General features: G+C 42.9%; 1 protein-coding gene across 1 annotated transcript in view; it reads right to left on the reverse strand.

The window, feature by feature from the left end:
* LOC119795163 (2-lysophosphatidate phosphatase PLPPR4-like) overlaps positions 1 to 12,229 on the reverse strand; it is a 52,038-nt gene that overhangs the window by 15,321 nt on the left and 24,488 nt on the right. Inside the window, exons 5-7 of the mRNA XM_038303014.1 lie at positions 7,042 to 7,099; positions 6,750 to 6,923; positions 4,585 to 4,720 (exon numbers count right to left, since the gene is read on the reverse strand). Of these exons, the coding sequence (XP_038158942.1) occupies positions 4,585 to 4,720; positions 6,750 to 6,923; positions 7,042 to 7,099 (368 nt within the window). The remainder of the gene's footprint in view (positions 1 to 4,584; positions 4,721 to 6,749; positions 6,924 to 7,041; positions 7,100 to 12,229) is intronic.

A 12,229-nucleotide genomic window follows, 5' to 3' on the forward strand; every position in this document is an offset into this window, starting at 1 on the left:
CGGGTTTCCATCTTTAAGCTCTAACCGCATTTTTTTTTCTTACACGCATGCGTCATAGCGTCGCCTCTAAACACGCATGCGCGACACAGTATCACAACAACAATGGCGCTGTACTGTGTTGAATGGTTGCTGCTCATGCTACTCGCCCTGCTGTCAGGCTTACAACAGAATCTTCTTCTTCTGGAATATCTCCAGGAAGAACAGAGCAATATCGACGACATAGTTCAGCACCTGAATTTGACTGAACCACCAAAATGGACCCGCAGGGCAACCATGTATAAATATTAGTGCGCATGCCCAACATTTCGTTGCCTATTTTTGCTTTGGCACCACAGCGCCACTTACAGGCCTGGCATACATTTTGCAGCGTTTTCATGCATTCGTGTGGACAAGACCGAGGTAATTGTTTTTGACAGATCCATTTTAGATTCTCTGACCAATCTTGGCTCTTTGGCCCAGTAACCCAGTTGTTACAAATTTAGGGGTCAAGGTGAATGCTGGTCTTAAGCTTGAAGATCACATTCCTCTTAAGGTAGCTAGCCAAAGTAAAAACTATTCTTTCCAGACAGCATTTTGAAACAGTGATCCATGCGTTTGTGAGCACATGGCTGGTGTACTGTAATGCACTTTATATTGGGGTCAATGATTTTTATATTTCCCAGCTTCAATGGCACAAAATGCTGCTGTACATCTTTTAACAGGTACACAAACATTTTACCACATTTCCCCTATTTTAGCTTACTTACACCGGTTGCCAGTGCATTTTAGGATTCATTTTAAAATCCTTTTATTTGTTTTTAAGGCTGTTAATGACCTTGCCCCTCCCTATCTGTCTGAGCTGTTTATTCTTATACACCTTCCCGTTCTCTCAGATCAAAGTGCGGGCTCAGAGAGGACTGTGCTTTTTCTGTGGCAGCTCCCAAGCTATGGAATGATCTTCGTTTGGCATAAGACAGGCCTCTTCACTCGCTGTTTTAAAGTCTCTTCATAAGATCCATCTTTTTTTTTGGCTTTTGGGACAATCAGAGAGGTTTCACTTTGTTTTATTGTGTCTGTATATTAACATGTATTTTGTATTTAATATTTAATATTATATAATTGAATTGTATGTTATGATTGTGTACAGGACTTTAGTCATGTCAGTGTATAAAGTGCTTCATAAATAAAGTTAATATGGTATGGTATGGTCTATCTCTAGTAGTCAAGTGAAGAGGCAACTGGAGAGACTAAATTGTAATAAGTCACCAGGTCCTGATGGTTTCTGCTCTAAAGTCCTGAAGGCCTGTGCAGAGCAGCTCTCAGCTAGGGTTGTCACGATACTAAACTTTTCAACTCGATACCGATACTAAGGAAAATATTCGATACTCGATACCATTTTCGATACCACAAGGATAAAAACAAAGACTCCAAAATTCAACAGAAATATTTTCATTAATAAATAAAATACAATAAATAAACACAATAAAGGTTGTATGCTGTGCATAATATTATGCAAGCTTGATAAAAAACTTATAAAAATCAAATTAAGTGTTCCTTCCTTGGCTATGCTTTGCACACATAATAATGACACTAGCCAAACCAGTTAAGAAACAAAAATAAGTCTTAGCAGCTGCACCTCTTACAAAAAAAAAGTCTGAAACCGAAAAGTTCACAGAATTATTCAATCACACAGTGTTCAGAAAGTGCATTGTCCTCTATTCTGCACTCTAGATGAATGACTGCTTAGGTGCCACTGGTGACGGTACTGTATCGATACTTTTAAAAACGAGTATTGTATCCGGATACAACATTTCAATATCGATACTTTTTTGAGTTTCGATACTTTTGACAACCCTACTCTCAGCTCATTCTACCGCACCTCTTCACCCATAGTCTTGCACTCGAGACAGTTCCAGTGATGTGAAAGACCTCCTGCCTTGTTCCAGTGCCAAAGAAGACTCAGCCAACAGTCATAAGGCCTGTTGCTCTGACATCCCACATCATGAACTTCATAGAGAGAGTTCTGTTGGTTCACCTGAGCAAGCAAAGAAGCAACTATCTGAACCCCCTGAGTTGAAGATGCCATCATACACCTTCTTCAGCAAATCCACTATCATTTAGAGACAGACAGCACTGTAAGAATCATGTTCTTTGATTTCTACAGTGTATTTAATATAATTCAGCCTGACTTTGTGAAAAACTTCAGTAAACTCAGATGGAGGCATCAACAATCCCCTGGATCAAAGACTACCTGACAAACTGACCACAGTTTATTAGACTGAAAGGTCAGATGTCTAATCAAGTAGTCAGCAGCACTGAGCACCACCAGAGACTAATACTCTGTACACCTCTGACCTCCAGTACTATACAGAGTCCTGTCATCTGCAGAAATACTCAGATGAATCTGCCATCATTGGGTGGATCAAAGGTGGACAAGAAGCTAAGTACAGAGAGCTGCTGAACTGTTTTGTGGAGAATGTGATCTGTTCTTCCATCCTCTGCAGGGGTAACAGTATTAGAGCTAGTGACTTGAAAAAGCTCAACAAGTTAATTAAGATGACCATCTATGTTCTAGGAACTCTACTAGAACATATGGATATTATTTTACAAAGGAGAATTATTCATAAAGCTAAGAAAATTATGGAGAACATTGAACATTCTCTTCAGAAGATGTTTAAACAACAAAAGAGTGTCTTCAGTAAGAAGCTGCTCCAGATCTTTACTAGAATATCCAAAAGTAGAATGGGAGGCAGATCTATTAGTTATCGGTCTCCTCTGCTGTTGAACCAACTACCAGTTTTAGTCCCTGTCTACTTTAAAACTTTCCTTTTTGATAAAGCTTCTAGTTAAAGTCACTCAGGTTAACCTGAGCTATCTCTATAGCAATGCTGCAATAGGCTTACCCTAGGGCTAAAAGGACAAATCTTGGTTTATGCTTAACGCATCTGCGAGGTCCGCACAGCCAAACTACATAATTTTTGGCTTTTACATCCCTCCTACCCCCCTACACCCATGCCACGCTGCCACGGTTGGTAGTAGCCACTCTAGTCAATGAAGGGTTCAACCTCGTGTACCACGGGGCGTCCCATACTGTAATTGTGGTCCGTTGGACGTCTACCTCAAATACGTGGCTGGTCTCTTTCATCCTTGATGTAAAGTGATCCGGTGGGGTGTAACAGGTGATCCGCAGAGCAATCCTCATTATCAAAGTCTAACTGTTACAAGGTGAACAGGGTGCTTGGCAGAATCCGCAGCATTAACATGTTCTGTGGAACCTAGGGTTAGACTGCTGGAGGACATGGGAACCCTTTTAATCATTCTGCTTCACTCTACAGTATCTATATTCTCCCATTCTGCAGTACTAGTTTAAGTTTATGCTCTCTCAGCCTTTTCTCATCAGAGTAACTTCTTCAGATCTTTCTCTGTTTGGCTGCCTGTGACTCTTTCCTGGATAGAAATATCAACTGTGCTGCTGCCATCAACATCTTTGTTAATAAATGTTGGAGCTTGGCCTGATTTTCTTGTAGTTCTTTTTCTCTGACTGTGACTAACTATGTGTTCTGTTTCATCCTTTGCATGGGGCCGCCTGTGGAGCTGGTTAACAGTTGCCTTTTGTATCTCTGCTTCTTTCTGTATGTCTGCTTCTGTCTCCTTGAACCCCAGCCAGCCTCTGCAAATGGCCGCTCACACTGAGCCTGGTTCTGCTGGAGGTTTCTTCCTGTTAAAAGTGAGTTTTCCTCTCCACTGCACAACAACATGCGTGATTTGAGGGATTCCCTTTGAGTCATTAGGTCGATGCAATCAACTGGCAGTGAGATCTGACTGAATTGTGTTAAATGCCTTTTGATTACATGTTTTGAATTGGCCCTATATAAATGTAATTGATTGCAGTCCTTTTTAAAATCCTTAAGATGATTTAGGAATCTTGAAACATAGACATAATGCATACCTTTAAGATGGTTCTAATTTTGCAATGCGCTTAAAAAAGGATCTTAAATTTGAATCATAACAAGGTTTTTTAAATATTGGTAAAACATGCATTAATTGCGTTATTTGCAGCAGACCTCTCTCTTGTTTACAAAGTGTCATCCTTTTTTTCATAAGTGAATTATTAATGATTATCCTAATTATAGAAAGGCTCTTTGAAGCTTCTGTATAATAAAATAAACAATTGACTTTGGTGGCTGAACTCTTTAAATCCGTCTAGTCATGGGAGATTATCTCATGCTGACAGTCTTCTACTAGAAAGTTGTCAACAAGGTCAAAAAAGCCTTATCTTTGTCAGAGGGGTCTGTAATGTTCAAAGACATAGGAGTAAATCCAGCTTAATGGTGATGGTGAACTGTGAATACAATTCATTTTTACCAGTCATGCAACCATAGATAACTAATTCTGGGCTCGTTTAACCAGAAATAGTTTATTTCATTTTTGATAGTCTTTTGACATGTTTTATGTCTGTGCTTTCTTGTAAAAATGCTGTTTTGTGTTGAATGTATTTCAAATGCTTTCAACTGCCTTATGGCAACAGATACATTGTAACTTCAGCATATTTATCTTGAAGCATTTCCGACACATTCTCCTAATTCAAATATAATAAAATTTTACCTTGATGGCTGTTTTTAACTGCGGATTGGCTGACATTTGGGAGGGAAGTAAGTTGTGGCTCTTTAAGGAGGAGTAGATTCAGTCGACTTCTGGAGCGGTCTTCACTTGGCTTGAAGTTGCTTACTGCATATACACCCTGCATAAACAAAGTACTCAAAATAACATCCTGGCTGAAGGGCAAAAAAAAAACTTTCTCATGACTTTGGATGTGTTATATCAATATATCATAAAACAAATCAATGGAGTAAAACAAAACAAGAAAATAACCAGAAAACAATTGTAAAAACAGCTGTTCATAAAATGACTTAGACAAACTTTATTGTCATTTTGTAAACACAGAGTGTGTACAAAATTAAAAGGGCGTAATTTAAAAAAAGACCTTTGAGAGACGAGTCCTGGAGCAGCTAAGGCCCTTGGTCAGGCCCTTCACTGACCCACTACAGTTCGCCTACCAGCCCCGCCTGGGAGTTGAGGACAGCATCATCTTCCTGCTGAACAGTCTACAATCATCTGGACAAGCCGGCGAGCACTGCGAGAATCATGTTCTTTGATTTCTCCAGTGCCTTTAACACCATCCGCCCGGCTCTACTGGGTGAGAAGATGACTGCGATGCAGGAGGAGGCCCCCATCGTGTCCTGGATTGTTGATTACCTGACGGGCAGACCACAGTATGTATGCATACAGAACTGTGTGTCTGACAGGGTGGTCAGCAACATTAGGGCCCCTCAGGGGACTGTCCTCTCCCCCTTCCTCTTCACCCTTTTCACCTCGGACTATTGCACTGAGTCCTCAGCAATTGTTGGCTGCATTGAAAAGGGTGATGAGAGTGAATACAGGACTGTGGTGGGCAACTTTGTCACTTGGAGTGAGCTGAACGATCACTACACTTTGGTTTTAAAAAATATAAAAATATAACCACGGATGTCTGGGAGACAGTGATTCGCCTACATGTTATGAATGCTGGCGTAACATAAAGATCATATTATGAACAGTTTAGTTTGTGCCTTCAACGTGTTGCCCAAAGGAAGACGTTATTTGGATATAACAAAACCGAATATCTTCGGAACAGCTCCAAATGACACAAAACTCATGGATGAGTAGAACATGATGTAATAATGTAAAATCAAGGGGCCAATGTAAAAAAAAAACAAAAAACAACTGTGTTCCCCTTTAAGTATATAATATTGGGTAAGTCTACTGGTTGGTTATAGTGCACATATGGCATTCCACTAGAATTGACTGAACCCCAGAGGAGCGAGGAGATCTTTCAGATATGTTTGTGATATAGTTGATTATAGTATTATCCTAAAAGGCTTGCTCAGGGACTATTACATCCACAAGATGGATTTTTTTTTTTGTTCTTGCATCCACCTTGCTCTCTTTTAAACTCCGCCTTTAAGACTGGATGTTGCTTCTTGCGTCTCAGCCCAATCAAGATCAGATTGATAGTGCGTCCATATAGCATTATCAATCTGAAGCCTGTGATGTGCTATGTGTACGGTAGCACGGATAGCCTAAACATAGACTCCACAGGTGCCTCTTCTCTCCCTACCCCGGCTCGGATCACAAGCCAAATGGGCAAAGCAAGCAATGGGATTTAGACATTGGAGTGTCCTTTCAGTTTCATCTTCCATCATACCAAATTTCTTAAGCATTCTTGGCCAATGGGAAGGGAGCCAAATGCTTATTGATAGCCAGTCGACCCGGGCTTTTCGAACCGCTAATTTTAGTTGGAAAAAGGCTTAACTATCTAATTTAAATCTATCAAAATTATTAATCTCTAAATCTAAATGCAGTGCTGTTCAGTGGAGCAGTGGGTAGCACTGCTGCCTTGCAGCAAGAAGGTTCTGGGTTCAGTTACTGGCCCGGGGTCTTTCTGCTTGGAGTTTGCATGTTCTCCTTAAGCATGCAAGTGTTCTCTCCGGGTACCCCGGCTTCCTCCCACATTCCAAAACCATAATTTTTAGGTGAGTGTGTGAGAATGGTTGTTTGTCCTGTTTGTCTCTGTGTTCCACTGCGATGGACTGGCAACCTGTCCAGGGTGGACCCCGCCTCTCGCCCAGAGATAACTGGACATACGTAGGCACCAGCACTTCCACGATCCCGTTTCGAATAAGCGTGACAGAAAATGGATGAATGGAAATCTAAATGTAGATAAGTCTTACCAGATAAACAGCGATGGCAGCTCCCAATAACCAGCCACAGTAAACATCCACGGGGTGGTTTCTAAACTGAATGATCCGGGTTAATCCAGCCAGGATGGCCAGCATGACAAAAGAAAAGACCAGCAAAGGCTTCAGCAGCTTCGCTGAGTCTGTCAGCACTGTGTTAAAGTACATCTAAGGAGACACCATAAACAAAGAAAGTTCATTACTACAGCTGAGCATATGTTAAATTTTATGTTACAAGCTAAATTTACTTACTGTACAAGTTTTTTTTTTAGAAAAAAATACTTACAGAGATGTAGACAGCAGCAAAGGCAGCCAGTGTAGCATGTTGGGATGGGAAAGACTTTCTGAAAGACAGAGCAAAATAAGCCTGAGGGTCCTCCAGGTGAATAACCATTTCAGACAGGCAAAGACAAAGCTGAATACACATAAAAAGAGGAAGGGTTTGTGGAATCATATTTTTCCTTGGCCTATTTTTTGAGATAAAATATTTTAAGTGTGCCTGTTTGAGTAGGAGTAATGATAGAGACATCCTGACTATTCACTATACTGTACTGTTTAGGGGGGCAGGAAGCAGATGCCTCCCTACTCAGGACAAGGGTATAGGGAAGGACATGAGAGATAATGAGTTCACAAAGCCTTGTTCATGCTGTGGTTAAAATTTATGTCCTTGATGAACTGAAGACTCATTGATCGTGTGTGTGGAGTCTCCTTATATGCAGGGGTGGGAAGCTACCCCACCAGAGCCTCACTAACAGTTCAGCTGTATGTGTTGTTCTCCTCTGCAGAGTAAAATAAAACTTTTCTTCCTTGTATAACAACTCTCAGTGCTCATTTTACAGGTTTTTAAACAAAACATGGATGTGTTTTCTGTATGTGCATTGTGGTAAACTTCCCATAATGTAAATGAAGCATGTAAATGGATAGTATTGAAGGCCACAGTAAGACATCTGACGTATGGTCTTAAACAATGGCTTTAGTTTTTGATTGGTACCACATGTAATACATTGTTCAAATTAGCTACTGTTTTTTTTCTAAAGTAAATTAAACATGTTCATAAATAAAACTTTAGGATAGGTTTGTATCTGCATTGATACAGCTCATCACAATACTGTTTTAGTAAAGGTTTGAACATGATGTAGGGATCCATTGAAAAGCACTCTCAAGGTTTGTTTGTGATGCTACATTCACACTGGTGATGGGAACAAAAGTTCTCTTGAGTGAACTGACTCACTAGTATATTTAAATGATTAATTGTAAAGATTGAGATTGTCGTGATGGTTTTACATTTCATTCTCCTGCCTAGCTCCGCCCAGTTTCTCATTACCACTCATAATATTCACCTGTTCGAGCTTTTATTTAAACTGCTTGCTGCCAGTCATCAGTGCAAGATTATTCCTGAACCTTTGGTGTGAGAATCATTCTAGTGCTACAGATTGCATTCTGATTACCTGATATCAGACATAGGCAATGTGGAGTCAACAAGTCATCTCCATGTCATGTATTTGTTCTACCCAGCCACTGAAGCAGGTGAGTCCAATCTTCACTGTGAATTAACCTGTGCAGATTGGACTCACCTGGTTAATTGGCTGGGTAGAACCAATACATGACATGGAGATGACTTGTGGACTCCACATTGCCCATGTCTGCCTGATATTGACCTGTTCTGCCTCTCAACCTCCGACCTTGGCTGTCCCTGTTCGGATCTGTTTGCCTGACCTGTCTTTGGACTCTTGTTGAATTCTGTTTGTGGACTGTACTTAGATCTAGCTCCTGACTTCGCCCTCCGGATTATCCTACACTCCGGAATCTGGAACCCTGTGCGGCAACTGCTATGTCATATGTCAGCCGACTGGCTGGTATCAACCTTGGTCTCTGGGCACGGACTGTGTCTGAACCAGGTTAGTGACTTATGTGTTCATATCCTCCTCCATCAGGTTATCGTGGTTATTGTCCTCCCTCCAGAGTTTCCTGCCTTCGACGCCCTAGCTGCTGCTCCTGCAGATCAGCTGCCTGTTTATTTAGTTAAACGTTTTTGAGTAATCCCACTGTCTTGCCTGACTACTAGGGTCCTCTGCTCTGAGTTGTGACAGAGATGGTCCGTAGCCTGTCCCAGTTCCAAAACAGGCTCCACCTGTTTTGACCAAACATGGTCAAAACCTGTTTTGACCATGTTTGGTCAAACCAGGTATGTCTTGACCATATCCAGGATATGTCTTGACCATATCCAAAACATGGTCACTAACTCTTGAAGTGGAAACTCTGGCTCATATCCAGCTGGTTTTTCAGAGTGATTGATAAGTCAATAGTGACTTATCAACTTATCGCTCACCAGATACCTATTGACAGTCAGCATGGTAGGAAGAGAAAAACAAGTGAACTAAAACAAAATGTGTATATATGTTGTCCAGCAGTTCAAAAATACTGGTTTTATTGGACAAAGGATCAGATCAACAACAGACTGAAGAAGCTAAAGAAAACTGGACGATTTCAGTAATGCAATATTCTAATTATGGTAACACCATTTCTTATGTGTACATTAATGGTTCAGGCTGTAATGGCAATAAACTTAATATTTGTACTACTACTTGTTTGTAGCAAGTGTTGTTGTTTAAATGAAGGGATATATGTCCTGGCTCAGAACAGGAGGACCCAGTATTCAAGGAGACAGACGGATAATTCAAAAGCGTTTATTAATAAACTGACCTGCAGGAACAGCAGCTGGGGTTTTTAAGGCAGTAACCTCATCAGAAAGGAAACACAATTTAGGGACCACATCAATCTGGCGGAGGAAGATTGTGAACATGAATCAATTACCTGGTTTAGTTCAGTCCATGCCCAGAGTATGAGGTAGGATCCAGCTGGTGGGCTGCAAACAAGAAACGTTGGGCACCGCCCGGGGTGTCACAGACGCCGCAGCCCTGGAAGACGGAGAACAAGCAGGAGAACATATCCAGGCACACGAAGGAGGGCAGGATAATCAAGAGGGCAAAGCCAGGGGCGAGGACATGCTCAGAATTAAGATCAGAACTCTGAAGAGGTTCCAGAGGGAAATCCAGGTCAGGGACAGGAAACAGCCCTGAGTTCTTCAAACATGCAAAATCCATCATGAGTCCATAGACAGGGCAGGCAAACAAATCACACGGGAACAGGCAGGCTCAAGGCTGATTTATACTTTGAAACAAGGTCGTCTGCGTAGGTGTTGCTGTGAACAAAAAGACGTCCCCGCCCCCTCCGCAGACACTCTGCTGCACCTCTCCCAAATAATAGGTGTCCGCAGACAGTGCCGCAGAAAGGAGGCTGGCTTGTTGTGTTTCTATGACCGAAGTTGCAGGGAAACAACCCGTGAAGTTGGACCAGCTAGAAGAGCCAGAACGCTGGGACCCTTTTTCCACCTGGAACCCCACTATTTTTTGCCCTCATGTCCCTCCGTTGTTGCTCAAACTTGCCCCCACTTCTTTTCCACCTTGGCCATATTGAGACCCACAGCATAAATCAAAAATGGCTGCGTTAAGCTCACTGCGACAGGCTGCTGCCTTTATTTCTAACCAGCCTTTCAGTGGTTAGAAATAAAGCTGCATCCATTGCATCCATGTCCATCATCGACCTTTCAGCAGATGCAGGCTCTGGAGGCCGGCCGTGAGGCTGGAGGCGTGGCACAGTATCTATGGAGGACGGCTGTGAGGCAGATGAAAAAAAGAGGACGGCCCTGAGGCCAGCGACGAAAGAGTACCTCTGTAGGACGGCTGTGAGGCCAACGATAAAAGAAAACATGTGGAGGACGGTCATGAGGCAAGTGACGAAAGAGGACCTCTGGAGGACGGCCATGAGGACTGCGACAGAGGAGGACTTCTGGAGGACAGCAACGGAGGAGGACCTCTGGAGGACGGTGATGGAGGAGGACCTCTGGAAGATGCTGTCTCTACAACAGGAACCTTGGACCTTGGGGTGACAACGGCACAGGAATCTTTGGCTCTGCCGACTGCTGCACAGGTACCTCGGGGGCTGCCGACAGCGGCTCAATAACCTAGGAGGAGGCGGCACAGCTTGAGACCAATGAAGAGGCATGGAGCGTTTGCTGAGGGGCCTTGGATGCGTGGAGAGCCCACTGATGGGCCTTAGAGGCCACTACCTTGGAGCTCTGATGGAGAGGCAGTGGAATTTATCCGCCCAGCCGCAGTGTCTGCGTTTGGAGGTCAGTCCTGGACATACTGTTTTATGCTACGGTGGCATGCTTACCCACTATAGAGGGAGTAGCGGCGTCAGCCTGACCAACTGGAGAGGGAGTGGTGGCGTCAGGCTGACCCACCGGAGAGAGAGTGGTGGCGTCAGGCTGACCCACCGGAGAGAGAGTGATGCAATCAGACTGACCTGATGGTGAGGCCGAGGGATTTCTCCGCCAGCGACAGTGACTGCGTTTCGAGTGACTGGAGATAGTGTGCAGCGCGAGGTGGAATCTAGAGAAGTGGATGGACCTGACAAAGATGGCGTTGAACATGCAGTGGTAGCAGGTGATCTGATAGGCTGAGGTGGAGGTGACTTACTGAAAAGCTCTGCAAAAGAAACCTTTTGGTTCCTTCAAAAATGTCCAATAACCCTACGGCAGACAGAAGTGGAGATTATAGAATTCAATTTGGGAAGCAGGACATTAAAGACTCTGGTGGTCTATCGGGTTGTGGGTCCTGGTTTGATCTCTGCGGAGTAGGTCGGGTGTCTGACCGGGATGGAGGCCTGGGGTTGGGGGTAACTACTACCCATTTACCCACATATATGCACGCACTAGGCCCAGGGGGGTGGGTGTGCCGAGCAGTGTCAGGGGAGTGGGGCACTCAGGTGGTCGTGACTGTTTGAGGGACCTTGCTTTGGGGCTTTGCAAGGACACCCACCCAGCTGTTTTAAATGCTTAGCAGACATGGAGGACCCTACCTATCGAGGACAGAATTGTCCTCAACTCACAGCACTTTCAGGGTCACACTCTGTGCATTTTTCATGAATTCTGGCCAAATGTTTTAGTCCTTCAAAACCCTGCCTTGGTGCTAAATAGTCCTGGCTGTAGACAACGCACCAAAGTCTTAGTTTAACATACCTCTCTGCAGCTTCTACACTGTTACCCATCCATTACCCTATCCAGTGTCTAGCCCACAAACCAATTAAATAAATGGGCGGAAAAAAAATACTAAAGCATCTCATTACAATCTAATTGAAATTAAAATGACTCCATTTGGGAAAAAAAAGTTTAAACAAAAAAAATGTAGTTTTCCTCATTTGCACATGACGCTGAACAGGTTTTGAATGTATTTTAGCATGAGGTTAAAGTATTCCGAGATTGTGGAGGATAGTAGTAAATAACCCTCATTGCCTATTTCAAATGCCTAATTAATATGCCTCATAAAAGCTCTAATTAGAGCTTTTATGAGGCATACTCTGGTCATGAACAATGTATGTTGTTTACATTGTTCGAGCTTTTCTACATATGC

Source organism: Cyprinodon tularosa, unplaced genomic scaffold (assembly GCF_016077235.1).
Source record: "Cyprinodon tularosa strain WSP-4 unplaced genomic scaffold, ASM1607723v1 ctg501, whole genome shotgun sequence".
NCBI lineage: Eukaryota > Metazoa > Chordata > Actinopteri > Cyprinodontiformes > Cyprinodontidae > Cyprinodon > Cyprinodon tularosa.